This window comes from Alligator sinensis, unplaced genomic scaffold (genome assembly GCF_000455745.1).
Source record: "Alligator sinensis unplaced genomic scaffold, ASM45574v1 scaffold123_1, whole genome shotgun sequence".
Lineage (NCBI taxonomy): Eukaryota > Metazoa > Chordata > Crocodylia > Alligatoridae > Alligator > Alligator sinensis.
The window spans coordinates 1,193,913-1,205,913 of NW_005841985.1; the positions used below are offsets into that span (position 1 = coordinate 1,193,913).

A 12,001-nucleotide genomic window follows, 5' to 3' on the forward strand; every position below is an offset into this window, starting at 1 on the left:
CTTTCCCTAGAATGGGCTCTTCCATGTCAGGATCATTTTCATGCAGCATAACTGAAAAGCCTTTAATTTTCATCTAGTTTCAACCAATTACTTTCTTTGATTGAGTATCCCATGATGTCATCATGAGAAAATTGGAGGATTGTGGGCTTAACTCCAAGACAGTCAGGTGGGTGAGAAACTGGCTGCAGGATAGGAGCCGGAGAGCCATAGTGAACGGATCTGTGTCATCCTGGCGAGAAGTGGGCAGCAGTCCCCCACAGGGATCAGTGCTTGATCCAGTACTTTTCAACATCTTTATTAACGATTTGGATGTGGGGGTGAAGTGGTCACTGGCCAAGTTCACAGATGACACCAAGTTATCGGGAAGCATGGTCACACTTAAAGATAGGCTACAGATACAAGCGGACCTAGGCAGGCCAGCAAGTTGGGTGGATCAGAATCTGATTAAGTTCAACATTGACAAATGTAAAGTGCTCCACCTTGGGATGAGCAACCCCCAATACACCTATAGGTTTGGTGGCACCAAACTGACTAGCACCACAAATGAAAGGGACCTGGGGTAATAACAGACCACAGTATAAATATGAGCTGGCAGTGTGGTGCTATAGCCAGTAGGGCAGATACTACTCTGGCATGCATCAATCGATGCATTTCCAGCAAAACCAAGGAGGTGATTCTTCTGCTCTACTCAGCACTGGTGAGACTACAGCTGGAGTACTGCGTCCAGTTCTAGGCACCACACTTTAAAAAGGATGTGGACAAGCTTGAGAGAGTCCGAAGAACAGCCACCCATATGATATGAGTCTTACATGGCAAGCCATACGAAGAAAGGCTGAGGGATCTGGGACTCTTCAGCCTGAGGAAAAGAAGGCTGAGAGGGGACCTGGTAGCAGCATACCACTACACTAGGGGAGTACATCAGGGGCTCGGTGAACAACTGTTCACCAGGGCACCTGAGGGGAAAACCAGGAGTAATGGCCACAAACTCCTGGAAGATCGATTCAGGCTCAACATTAGGAAAAACTTCACAGTCAGGGTGTCCGGACTGTGGAATAAGCTCCCTCCAGAGGTGGTGCAATCACCTACCCTGGAAATCTTCAAGAGGAGACTAGACAGTTACCTTGCCAGGGTCACCTGACCCCCAGTTATCTTCCTTGCTTGGTGCAGGGGACCTGGACCCAGTGATCTTTCGAGGTTCCTTCCAGCCTTACATCTATAAAAATCTGGGCAACCTCCACTTTTCCATGCTTTTGCCTTAGGTGTATGTATCAAAGGTCTGGGTGACCTCTCATGTACAACATGATCTGGAAGGATCAACAGTTGCCTACTGCTGTTTTTTAACTTCAGAGCAGGTGTGTACATAATTGATGTTTTATGTAACACAGCCTCCCTCTTTCCTGCCCAGTTAAGTTGAACCTTTTATACCAATATTCAAGTCTTTGGTCTAAGTTGTGCTAGACCACTTAGTTGTGTTACATGTTAGAAGGCCTGTGTATTTCTCTTTATTCTGACATTAGTGTGTAAAAGTCTCAGATATTTGGCAGGTTGTCCTATTTTTTTCTTGTCTTCCCCTGTAGCCCCAATGCAAATTCCCATTTTCCCCCTGCAATCTGACCCTTTTTACTAGGTAGTGACTATTTTACTCACCTATGAGCTTTTGTCACTGTTCTCGTCGAACTTCATTTGAAGCGTCTTCAGTAAGGTGTCAATTCAGTTAATGTCTTAAAGTGATTTTACCAGCATTTGTTCTTGTGGAACACCATCTCTGATTTGTAGGCTTTATGGTCTTTACACAGTGTGTAGGTACTGGATCAAGTTTATGAATGTATAATGTAGAACATGAAATGGGCTTGGACAGACATAAACTGTACCCTTTCATTTGAGTCTTGACTTCAGAATTACTTCATAGATAGTGGGGAAAAGGAACTGCTAAGGTAGCTCTTGTCTTCACACCAAAGGTACTGGTTAGAGCAGGGGCTGGCAATTATTTCAGGTGGCAGGACACTTGCTGAGTTTTGGCAAGCCATCGAGAGCCGCGTGACAGGCAGCTAGGGCAGATAACTTAATTTTCTAAATCTTTTAGGGGCCTCACAGGCCAGATAGAATGGCCTGGTGGGCCACATCTGGCCCGCAGGCCACGTTTTGCTTACCCCAGTGTCTGTCACTTGTGGGGAGGAGCAGCTCTCTTACCTCATTATTTTTATAAAAGGAACTTTTATGGCAAACCTGGGTTGTTCCTTGGTGCTTTTTGTGGAAGCACAGTGTTGGGGTCCAGTGTATTACATGGCCTTCAGGCTCTTGGGTTATCTTTTTTGTTTGTTTGTTTTTGTTTTGTTACTTTGGAATTTACATTCTTTAAAAAGCATTTTGGGATGGAGGACAGTAGTCTTTAGGAAACACCTTGGACTTCAGGGAAATGTTGACATGGATTTTTCAGCTTGTGACTGTTTTTGAGATGTTTAATAGGATCCTTTAAACCCTACATACCTTGAAAGTGTGTTTCAGTTTAATTGTTTGAGGAACCCAAACTTCTTACCTCCTTACCTCCTCTCCCTCTAGCTATTGCATCCTCTTCAGGCACTTCACCTCCTGTTGCTGCTCAGATTATATTTAGCATTGGAGAGACCTGGCAACCAAAGCCAACATAATAGGAATGTGTCATGTTTCAAAAAAGAATGTCTAACTTTTTGTCTCTTGCCTGTTTACAGGCTTTGTATCCCTCGTGTTCAAAGATCAGGTCTACATGATCTGCCTAAAAAGGTCTAGTTAGGTTAGTTGGTTAAGGTCCACCATTTTTCCTGTTAGTGGGGTGCACAGCCATGTAATTAACACTGTGTCCCATCTGCCTTTGACTTCCCAGTCTGTTTTACAGTTAGGTCTTTTAGGGGCAGTTCTTTGCACCAGTCTGGAGTAGGGCTTGAACTCATCTGTGGAGCCACTCATAGTCAGTGCAGTAAAGGCTGAATCCTTATACCTGGGCTCAAATTCATAACTTTTGCTAGATTATTTCATGTTAAGCAATCTCCCACTCTGGCTTTTGAATGTCAGTGGTGTTTGCTGTTAGGAGAACTAGTTTCTCAACTTCCAGTTATTGCCAAATAGAGTTTTTGGTGATTACAAAACTTACTAGTCTCAAGCACAAGAAGTTTGGTAGAGTGTTGGCTCCATCATGTGGTGAAAATGTAGATCGTAAGTTTCACGGTTTCTAGTTTCATAGTTTCTAGGGTCGGAAGGGACCTGAACAGATCATCAAGTCTGACCCACAAAGGTAAGGTTTTTACGTATGTGCACAAATATTTAGCCAGTTAGAGTCAATGTTCTGTGAGATTTTTTTTTATTTATTTATTTATTTATTTATTTATTTTTTTAATTGTATGTGGGATATAAAATGCTTAAAACCCTATTTATATACTAAAAGTCGTCGTCCCCCCCCCCGGGGACTAGCAACTTTAAAATAAAGAAATCTCTAAAATATCCAGTTTGGAGGGAGCCTGTTGTTAAAAGTCACTGACGAGTAAATTCCACAGCTATGGGAAATTTTGAAATGCTTGAGGGAAGAATGTTCTTAAGGAGACTTTATTTATTTATTCATTTATTAATTTATTTATTTATTTATTTATAATAAAAATTACCCTATAATTTTTATGATGAACCCATTTTACAGACTATGTTGTGTGAAAAATACAATGTTTGAGTAGAGGCTAGTGAGTCTTGCATTACCAAATTCTTTACTTGTGTTAAGGCTGCAAAATGAGGCTGGAAGCACAAAAGAGATTATTATTTTTAAAATCTAGTGTTTGCTTATATGGCTCTTTGTGTATAATAAACATGACATTACAAAGTTTTTTTTTTTTTTTTGTACCAATTGTTCATAATACAGCAAATATTTATAGCTTCCCTTCTGATGGAAAGCCATTTCCCAGCAGAATGTACATAGTTCAGTTTATAATTCTGAAAGAGAGTTTATTACAGCACATTTTTTCTTGTGGACTTACAAACTAAAGAAGTGTTATCTCTTTATTTATTATAATCAGCAGTAAATCAGGACTTTGCATTGGTCAGGGATCAAAGTCTGATGAAGACGTGTCAAACTGTGGAGACATGTATGAAACGTGTCTGCTGGTTTTGGGTTTGGATTTCTCTTGCAGGAAGGGCAGGTTGAACATACCATACGTATAGCTTCTTACTTAAGCTGGAATGCCCAACTTTGGCTTGGCTGCTGCTTGACTAGTAGGAAGAAAAAGTGTACTTACAAGACCACTTGTACTTAAATAAGTGGTCAGTTGTGGTAGCTTTTCATTAGGTCTCTTCTTTCTTCCATAATTTGACCAATGAAATGCTTATCACTATTGTTAAGGTGGCTGTCAGTGGTGATAGTTTGATATCTTAGGGCTCTCTCTCTTTTTTTTTTTTTTTTTTTTTTTTTCAGTCTTTCTCAAATTGTCTTGCACAATTTGCTGTATTTGCTTTACTTTTTCATGATGTTTAACTCTGACAGTTGTGCAAGAAGCTTTTAAAATAAATAATTGTTTTGTTTTCCAAAATCCTCTACATCAGAACCACATTTAGGTGTGGCTACTGGTGTAGTGTTTTTAATTGATCAGCTCTGTCAGATTAGTGTTATAGTTTGCAAGCAAATTTGAGGCAAGCTGAGTAAAAATTCTTGAGGAAAAGCAGGTGTGGGTGGATGAGAGCACACTGATAGGGTCCAGAAGAAGCAGAGTTTGAACTTGCATTTTCCTGGAGAATGCCATCAGACTTCAAAATTATTATATCTTGACTGCCTTAATTAAAACTTGTTGACAATGTAAGCAGTTTAGGATCTGAATTTCAAGAAGCTGTCCATGTAGAAATGTGCAGTTTTCTATCGTATTTGCATATCTGTTTGTAAACTAGTTACTAGCACATCAAAATTAACCAATTTTGCATAGGAAATACTTGAATCGCATGTTCAGCACATGACGGAGATGATTGTATTAAGAATATAATAACATGCTTGCTTGCATTTGGACCTCCACACCTACTTTTGAAGACTTCGAAGAATGTTAAATCACATCTTCAATTTTTTTTTTTAAATGTCAGTAAAATGATGCAGCTAGGAACCATTCTAACCAGAACAATTTCTTTTGTCAGTTGTAAAGCTAGGTGTGGTGTCTGTCATTCTGACCTCCTTATCTGCGCATGCTTTTTGAATACTTTTACTAATTTGTAGCTCATACTGCTTCTGATCACTTTTTTCCCCTTGCAAATAATACAGTAATGGTTTCTTTTTCAGGGGACTCTGCTACCCCATAGGTCCCAAGACATCTGTTGCATTTTTTACTGAATCTTAGGACAGAGTTGCTTGTAGCTTTACTCCCCATCAGTCCCTTCTAGCTATCTGGTGCACATATGAGACTGCGATAACCTCCTTTTCAGTCTTTTATGTTGGGTTCAGAGGTGTAGGTACTTCTTTTTTCAGGCACTATTTCAGCACCCACCTTGAACCACTCTAGTTTGGTCTTCCTCTGTGTGAGGTGTAGGGAAGAATCTTCAGAAGTGCCTAGCTGCACTTTGACATTGGCACTAGCTGACCCAACCTGATAGCAGCTAAAAAGGGCCCAGAATCCTCATTTTGTGGCTGTTGTACCAACCTCCATACACATCTGTTCTTGCACAATATTGGGGTTGGTGTTACTGCTTTGGCACGGACCACACTTTTTGACAAGTCAAGAATAGTCCTGCATCATGGTATCCAGTTCAAGATCATTTGGGGTAGTTGGGTCCATTAGATTTACCATCATTTTCACACACCCCCCCCCGCCCCCCCGAGCATCTTTGCCTAGATAAGGATCCATTCACTATAACCAAATATTTTAGTAGGTTTTGAAGCATAAGTATTTAAAAATAAAGACATAAAGCAGTTATGCTCAGATACCCTGTTATGAAAATAGAGCCCCTTAAAGGGTGGTTTGTACATTTCGTACTCTTAGTTTAAAATTTGACTTTAAAATAAATGCTGATACTTTTTCGGTTCCAATCTTAAAACATCTATATCTAGTGTTTCTCTCAACTAAATTAGGTAGTCATAGGATTACAGGGAATGCAGGGAATGACTACTTGTGGATAGAAATTGGATTAAAGATAGAAAGTAAAGGAGTGAATATAAATGGTCAGTTTTCAGGATGGAAGGAAGTAAACAGCAGGGTCTCCCAGGGTTCTGTGTTGGGACTAGTGTTGTTTAATATAAATAATATGGAAAAGGGTGAGTAGCGAGGTGGCCATATTTTGTGAATGACAAGGTTATTTCAAAGTGGTAAAGACCGAGGTGGACTATGAGGACCAACAGAAGATTCTGGCATGGTTGGGTAAATGGACAACTAAATGGCAGATGAAAGTCAGTGCAGATAAGAGTAAAATGATGCACATTGGCAAAAAGTAATCCAAACTATACCTATGCTGTGATGGGCCTCTACATTAGGTGTTACTACACAGAAAAGAGATAAGGGAATCCTTGTGGACTGTTTGCTAAAAGCATCAGCTGGACGCTCGGCAGCCATCAAAAAGGCAAACAAAATGTTAGGGATTATTAAGAAGAGAATTATAAACAAAACTAAAAGTTTCATCATGGCTTTTTATAAATCCATGATGTGTTTATACCTTGAATACTGTGCCCAGTTTTGGTCCCCACACCTCCAAAAAAAGGATATAGAAGAACTAGAAAAGGGCCAGGGAAGGGCAACAGGGGTGATTAGTCATATGGAGCAGCTTCTGTATGAGGAGAGACTAAAGAAGCTAGGCCTATTCAGTTTAGAAGAGATGCACTTAAGGGGGGACATAAGGGTTTACAAAATATTAAATGGTGTAGAGAAAGTAAATAGGGATTTATTTTTATGGTCTTTCACAATACAAGTGTCAGGGGTCACAATATGAAACTAGTAGGTAGTAAGGTTAAAACTAACAAAAGGAAGTTCTTTTTCACACTGTGTGTAATTAAAGTGTAGAACTCATTGTCCTGAGATCTTGTGGAAGCTGACAGTTTAGCCAGGTTCAAAAAGGGATTGGAAAGATTCTTGGAGGAAAGGGACATCAGTAACTATCAAGCATCAATGTTAGGGGTACAGCCTCTGAATCAGAACTTCCTGTACCTTTAAGTGATGGAGGCTGCAAGTGAGAGAGGAACAGTGGCAAAAAATCCTAGTCCTACCCAGTTCATTCTCCCTTTCAGCATCTACTCTCTGCCACTATGTGACACAGGATAGTGGGCAAGATGGACCTGTGGTTTGACCCTGTAAATGGCAGTTCTTATCTTCTCATTTTGTGTTAAGTGGTTTTTGCTTCAAAGGAATGTTTTGCTTTTAACTAAGAACTTTCCTGGGTCTTTCCAGTAATGTATGAAAATGATTTCTTTTTTGATTATTTTTGCAGCATGTTTAAAAGCAAACATTTTTGTTATACTGTTAGGTACAAAAGGTGGTTTAAGTCTTCAGATACTGGAGCATATGAATAACCACTGAGCATATGAAGGAGGGACAGGGGGGAATAAAGAATTTAGGCCTCCTTTTTTCCTTTTTCTTAATAGCTCAACTTCTGAGTTAAATTTTTTTTCTTCTATTTTTAGAAGGCTGTTGACAAAATGAATGCTGTCACACTCTTTTAGGTAAAAATGGTAGCCATGATGACTGTTCCAATATTTGTGTTCATCCCATTGAGACATGAATATTAATGTAGATATTGTTTTGGCTTGCCTGAATACACTACTCAACTTAAAGCTGCTTAAGAGGTGTTCTCTACTAGCAAACTCTTTAAATCTTTGCTTGTTTCCATTTCTACATACATTGGGAGCTGCTGTTCTGCATGGCCTGTAAAGCTGGTAAACTGAGAGATGTTGAAGAATATTCCTACCATCTTTTTCCTAGGTTTTATTTTCATTGCATAACCAAATGTATTGCATTACTGGATTTGTGTTGCTGCTAAACAATGCTGTTGTTTGTGCTCATTTCTAGTCATCGCTGAATTTGGAGAAACATTCTGAAAATTTTTCGTGGACAGAGAATCGTTATGAAGCAAATCGTAGACGACACAACTCTTCGGATGGGTTTGATCCTAGTATTGGACGTCCTAATGGAGGTAAAACTGGTTTGGAACATCTCAGTTACATTTATAGACTTGTTTTGTAATAATCTAGTATCTCTGCCTATGGACCTTCCATGCTTAATATACAAGCACCGATTGCCTTATTTCCTAAAAGAATGGTTGCCCGAAGGGGCACTAGAGCAATGTAAAGATGGATGTTGTGAAAGTGTGGCCTTTTTCTCATACCCAGGGCCAGCCTACCATAATAGCACATGGTTGGTAACTGTGGTGTGCTGCTGGGTGCTTTGCATTTCTCTTTAGAAAAGTAGTATGCTAACATCCAGGTAGTGTACTGTACATAGCAACATGCACAGCTGGAAGAGGGATCTGACTAGTTAATTGTCAGACTGCATTCTTTTGGGCTGTCTTTTTTAGGGCTGTGCGAAGCTTTGGTCCCTGATTTGATTGGGCAGAGATTCGGCCTGATTTGGTGGCCGAATCTCCAAATTGAATCGGGAGACCCTCTAATCTCTTTCAATTGAATCGGAATCCTCTGATTCGGAAAGATTCAGTGATTCAGACATAGACATAACTTTAAATGTTTTTTCTACATACTCGATATACTAGTGCGGCTCATGAACTCTGCGATGCTGGGACGGATGGAGTGTCCCACAGGAGTGCGGTGAGGGTCCCAGTGCACTCAGCAGCAGACCCAAAGTGGACCAAAAGCACTTACAGGACCCATGCTGCCTCCCCCCGGTGCTCCTGTGGGATGCTCCATCTGCCCCAGCATCGCAGCATTTGAGCTGTGTTGGTAACTCGAGGTATGTAAAACCATTTAAAGCTGTGTCTATGCCCGAATCGCTGATGCTTTGAATCAGCATTGAATTTTCAGATTTGGATTCAGCCGAATTGAATTAGGGACAGCGATCCGAATCAACGAATCAAATCACTGTCCCCAATTTGGGCCAAATCCGAATTGAATAGGACCTCCTTCGCCACACCCCTATTATCTATTGCTTTCTAGCACTGAAACAAAGTTCCTCTCAGTGCAAGGTAAAGTGGTCTACCCTGTTGCCTTTGTGTGGGGGGAGTCCCACTCTGCCATTGTTTTAAGGAATATAGAACAATATTTGGCTCATCACAATTTAACCTGTCTAGCAATTCCGCAGCATGGAACTTCTGTCAAACGTGCTAGTTCTGATGATGTTTCTCTAACATTTAAAAATCTAAGGACACTTTGGAAGAAAAGAGAAAAATGGTTGGCGTTCACAAGGCAGGAACAGTACAGAAAACATAAACCATCGTGGGGGATACCATGCCGGAGGGTCCCGCTCTCGTGCCAGCGCTTTCCACTCTGGAAAAAGTCAAGGACTGCATGAAAACAGTGTACCTGACAATGAAACTGGGAAAAAGGAAGACAAGGAAGAACCCAAACAATTTGAGGCTGAGGATTTTGTAAGTTAATTGTAATTATAATAAACAAGGTTTCATTGTTTCGGCAAGTGCCATTTTGTCCATTGCAAGCTACTTCATGAGATTTCACCAGTTACAGCTCATCTTATACAGGGATCACCCTTTCCATAGGTAAGAGGGTGTTAGTTGTTTGTCCACTAACTTTTGTTTCTGTAACCCGCTTTATTTTAATTATCAGTATTGTCTGTAGTCTTCACTTCTGTGTTTTATAGATTAAACTAGCTTTGGGTTCTAGGTCTATTTTGAATAGTTTCACTTCAAGATTTTACAACAATTTAGCATGGCATGTTCTGCACCAGTAGTTCTCAACCTTTTTAGACTCAAGGCACTTCTCCAAAACTCTTCAGAATTTAGCAGCACCCCATTAAAAACCTAGTATGAATACTAGAATATAAACACAACTTTAATTATATAGTCGATTAATAACCATGATAATTCTATTCACCCCTTCATGCTGCTGGTGGGGATTGCTCTTCTAGCTTTGTCTGGCCTAGCGCATGTGGACTCCCCACATGTGGCTCCAGGTCACTGGTTGGGATTTGAAACCATTTGCTCAACTCCAGTCCTGGAGCTCTAATTGACAGAGTCCAGGGATGCATGGCTGGCATGTGGGTAGTGCTGAGGAATTAACAAAAAAAAAAAATACATGAGGCTTGGGACAGGACATGGCATGGCTATGCTGCTGTGATGTGAAACTGCTCTGCAGGCCTTGCTTTTCCGGAGTCTCATTGGAGCCAAACTGAGAAGTGGTCTCAGCACAAAGCCGCATTATGTTTATATAGGCAGCAGTGCCACTTCTGCTACAGGTCTTCCTGGCTTGGCTGTAATGTGCCTCCTGAAAACCAAGGAATGCGGAGCCATATTACCGCATAGTAGTGGTGGCAGTGCCAGTGTTGCAGCACACCCAACAGGTTCTTATGGCACCCTGGCTGATGGCACCCAGTATTTTACATATTAAATAGTACACAATTCATTCTGCCATGTAGAAATCTTGGTTGTAATGTACCTCTAAGATTTGCAACCCGAGAATTGCAGGAAAAAGGTTTTTGGTCCCCTTTTCTAGAGTACCAGCATTCTGACTTTTTTTTTTTTTTTTAATTCTCCTGCCTGTCCCTCACTCCCCAACCAGGCAATCCATAGAAGTGCATTTATTGCAATCCAGGCGAGGCCTGTCATAAGGGGATGAAATTGGAAAGGGCTTGAGCAGTAGAGTAGATATGTGGGCCAGTTTATTTGCAGTTTTTTCTGTATCAATAAACAGAATAAACAATAAACCTGAGGACAAGAGATCACTTTTTTTAAATTAATTTTATTACTATTTTCTGTTGCACTTCATTTTTAATTGGTCACTCTTGAAATATGAGTAACATTTTAAATATTTCCTTTCAGCCATCTTTGAATCCAGAATATGAAAGGGAACCAAACCAGAATAAATCTTTAGCTGCAGGTGTGTGGGGTAAGTGGTATTATTTAAATAATTAATTGAACCTAAATATATTGTTTCCATGTCTCTAATAGTGTTTTACTTAAAGCACAGAGAAAGGAACGAGAAGTTTTTTTTGGATACAATATTCCTTTTGTATATCAACATAACTTGAAGTTGAGGATTTTGTTTTTACTGACATTAATTAAAATCTTTTTATGGAAAAGGTGGCCTTTTCCCATAATTTATGCAGTGAGCATGGCCATTAAAACTAGCTCTCCCAGCAGATGTATTACCACTGTAAGGCCCCTTTTTTACAAAGGTGGTATCTGGAAACAGTCTTTGGACAGGCCACATGAGCAAATAGAGGTAAGCTGATGAGATGTGTCATAACTAATAGCTGGAGACTTCAGAAAAAGAAGGCTTCTGGCACATTCTTGAAGGAGAAGGTAAGCCCCTGAAGGAAGTCCCCATGGGACCCTGGCATCAGGTTTAGGAGATCACCAGGATAGCTTCCCAGAGGAAAAAACTTAATACAGTTTCTTAAGAGAAGTGCTAAAAACTGTGTCCCCAGCGCAGCACAAAGTACTGATGGAGCTGTAATTTTGAACTGAACAATTTCTGCCTTCTAGCCTTTTCTTTACTTGGACCACATTGTTGGTCAACACTCTGAATACTGCAAAATTGAGGAGAATTAATATTTTTGTTTCATTTCTGTACAGAGTATCCTCTGAATCCTAAATCTAGATCTCCAAGAATGCTGGTCATTAAAAAAGGCAGTACAAAAGACTTGCAAATATCTGGATTCCCTGTAGTAGGAAGTCTTCATTCACAACCTGTGAAGAATGGAACTGGTACAAGTGTTTATAAAGGATTAGTCCCTAAACCTGCTACTCCACCTGCAAAAGTAAGTTTGAATTCTGGAAATGTAAATAAATATACCTCTAATATTAGGATTCATTTGCATTTAATTTCAGAAAATGTTTCCTTTCCCTGCCTTGTTATGGAGCTAAACTTCAGTATTAAATTCAAACTCTTATCACAGCA

General features: G+C 40.1%; 1 protein-coding gene across 2 annotated transcripts in view; it reads left to right on the forward strand.

The window, feature by feature from the left end:
• The window catches only part of GPBP1 (GC-rich promoter binding protein 1), a 57,245-nt gene that overhangs the window by 32,033 nt on the left and 13,211 nt on the right, over positions 1-12,001 (forward strand). Inside the window, exons 4-7 of one of the 2 annotated variants that reach the window (XM_006021255.2) lie at positions 7,986-8,109; positions 9,290-9,513; positions 10,921-10,987; positions 11,677-11,861. In XM_006021255.2, coding sequence (XP_006021317.1) covers positions 7,986-8,109; positions 9,290-9,513; positions 10,921-10,987; positions 11,677-11,861 — 600 coding nt within the window. Of the gene's footprint in view, positions 1-7,985; positions 8,110-9,289; positions 9,643-10,920; positions 10,988-11,676; positions 11,862-12,001 lie in introns of those variants that run through there. The other variant, XM_025201153.1, reaches the window with a different exon arrangement.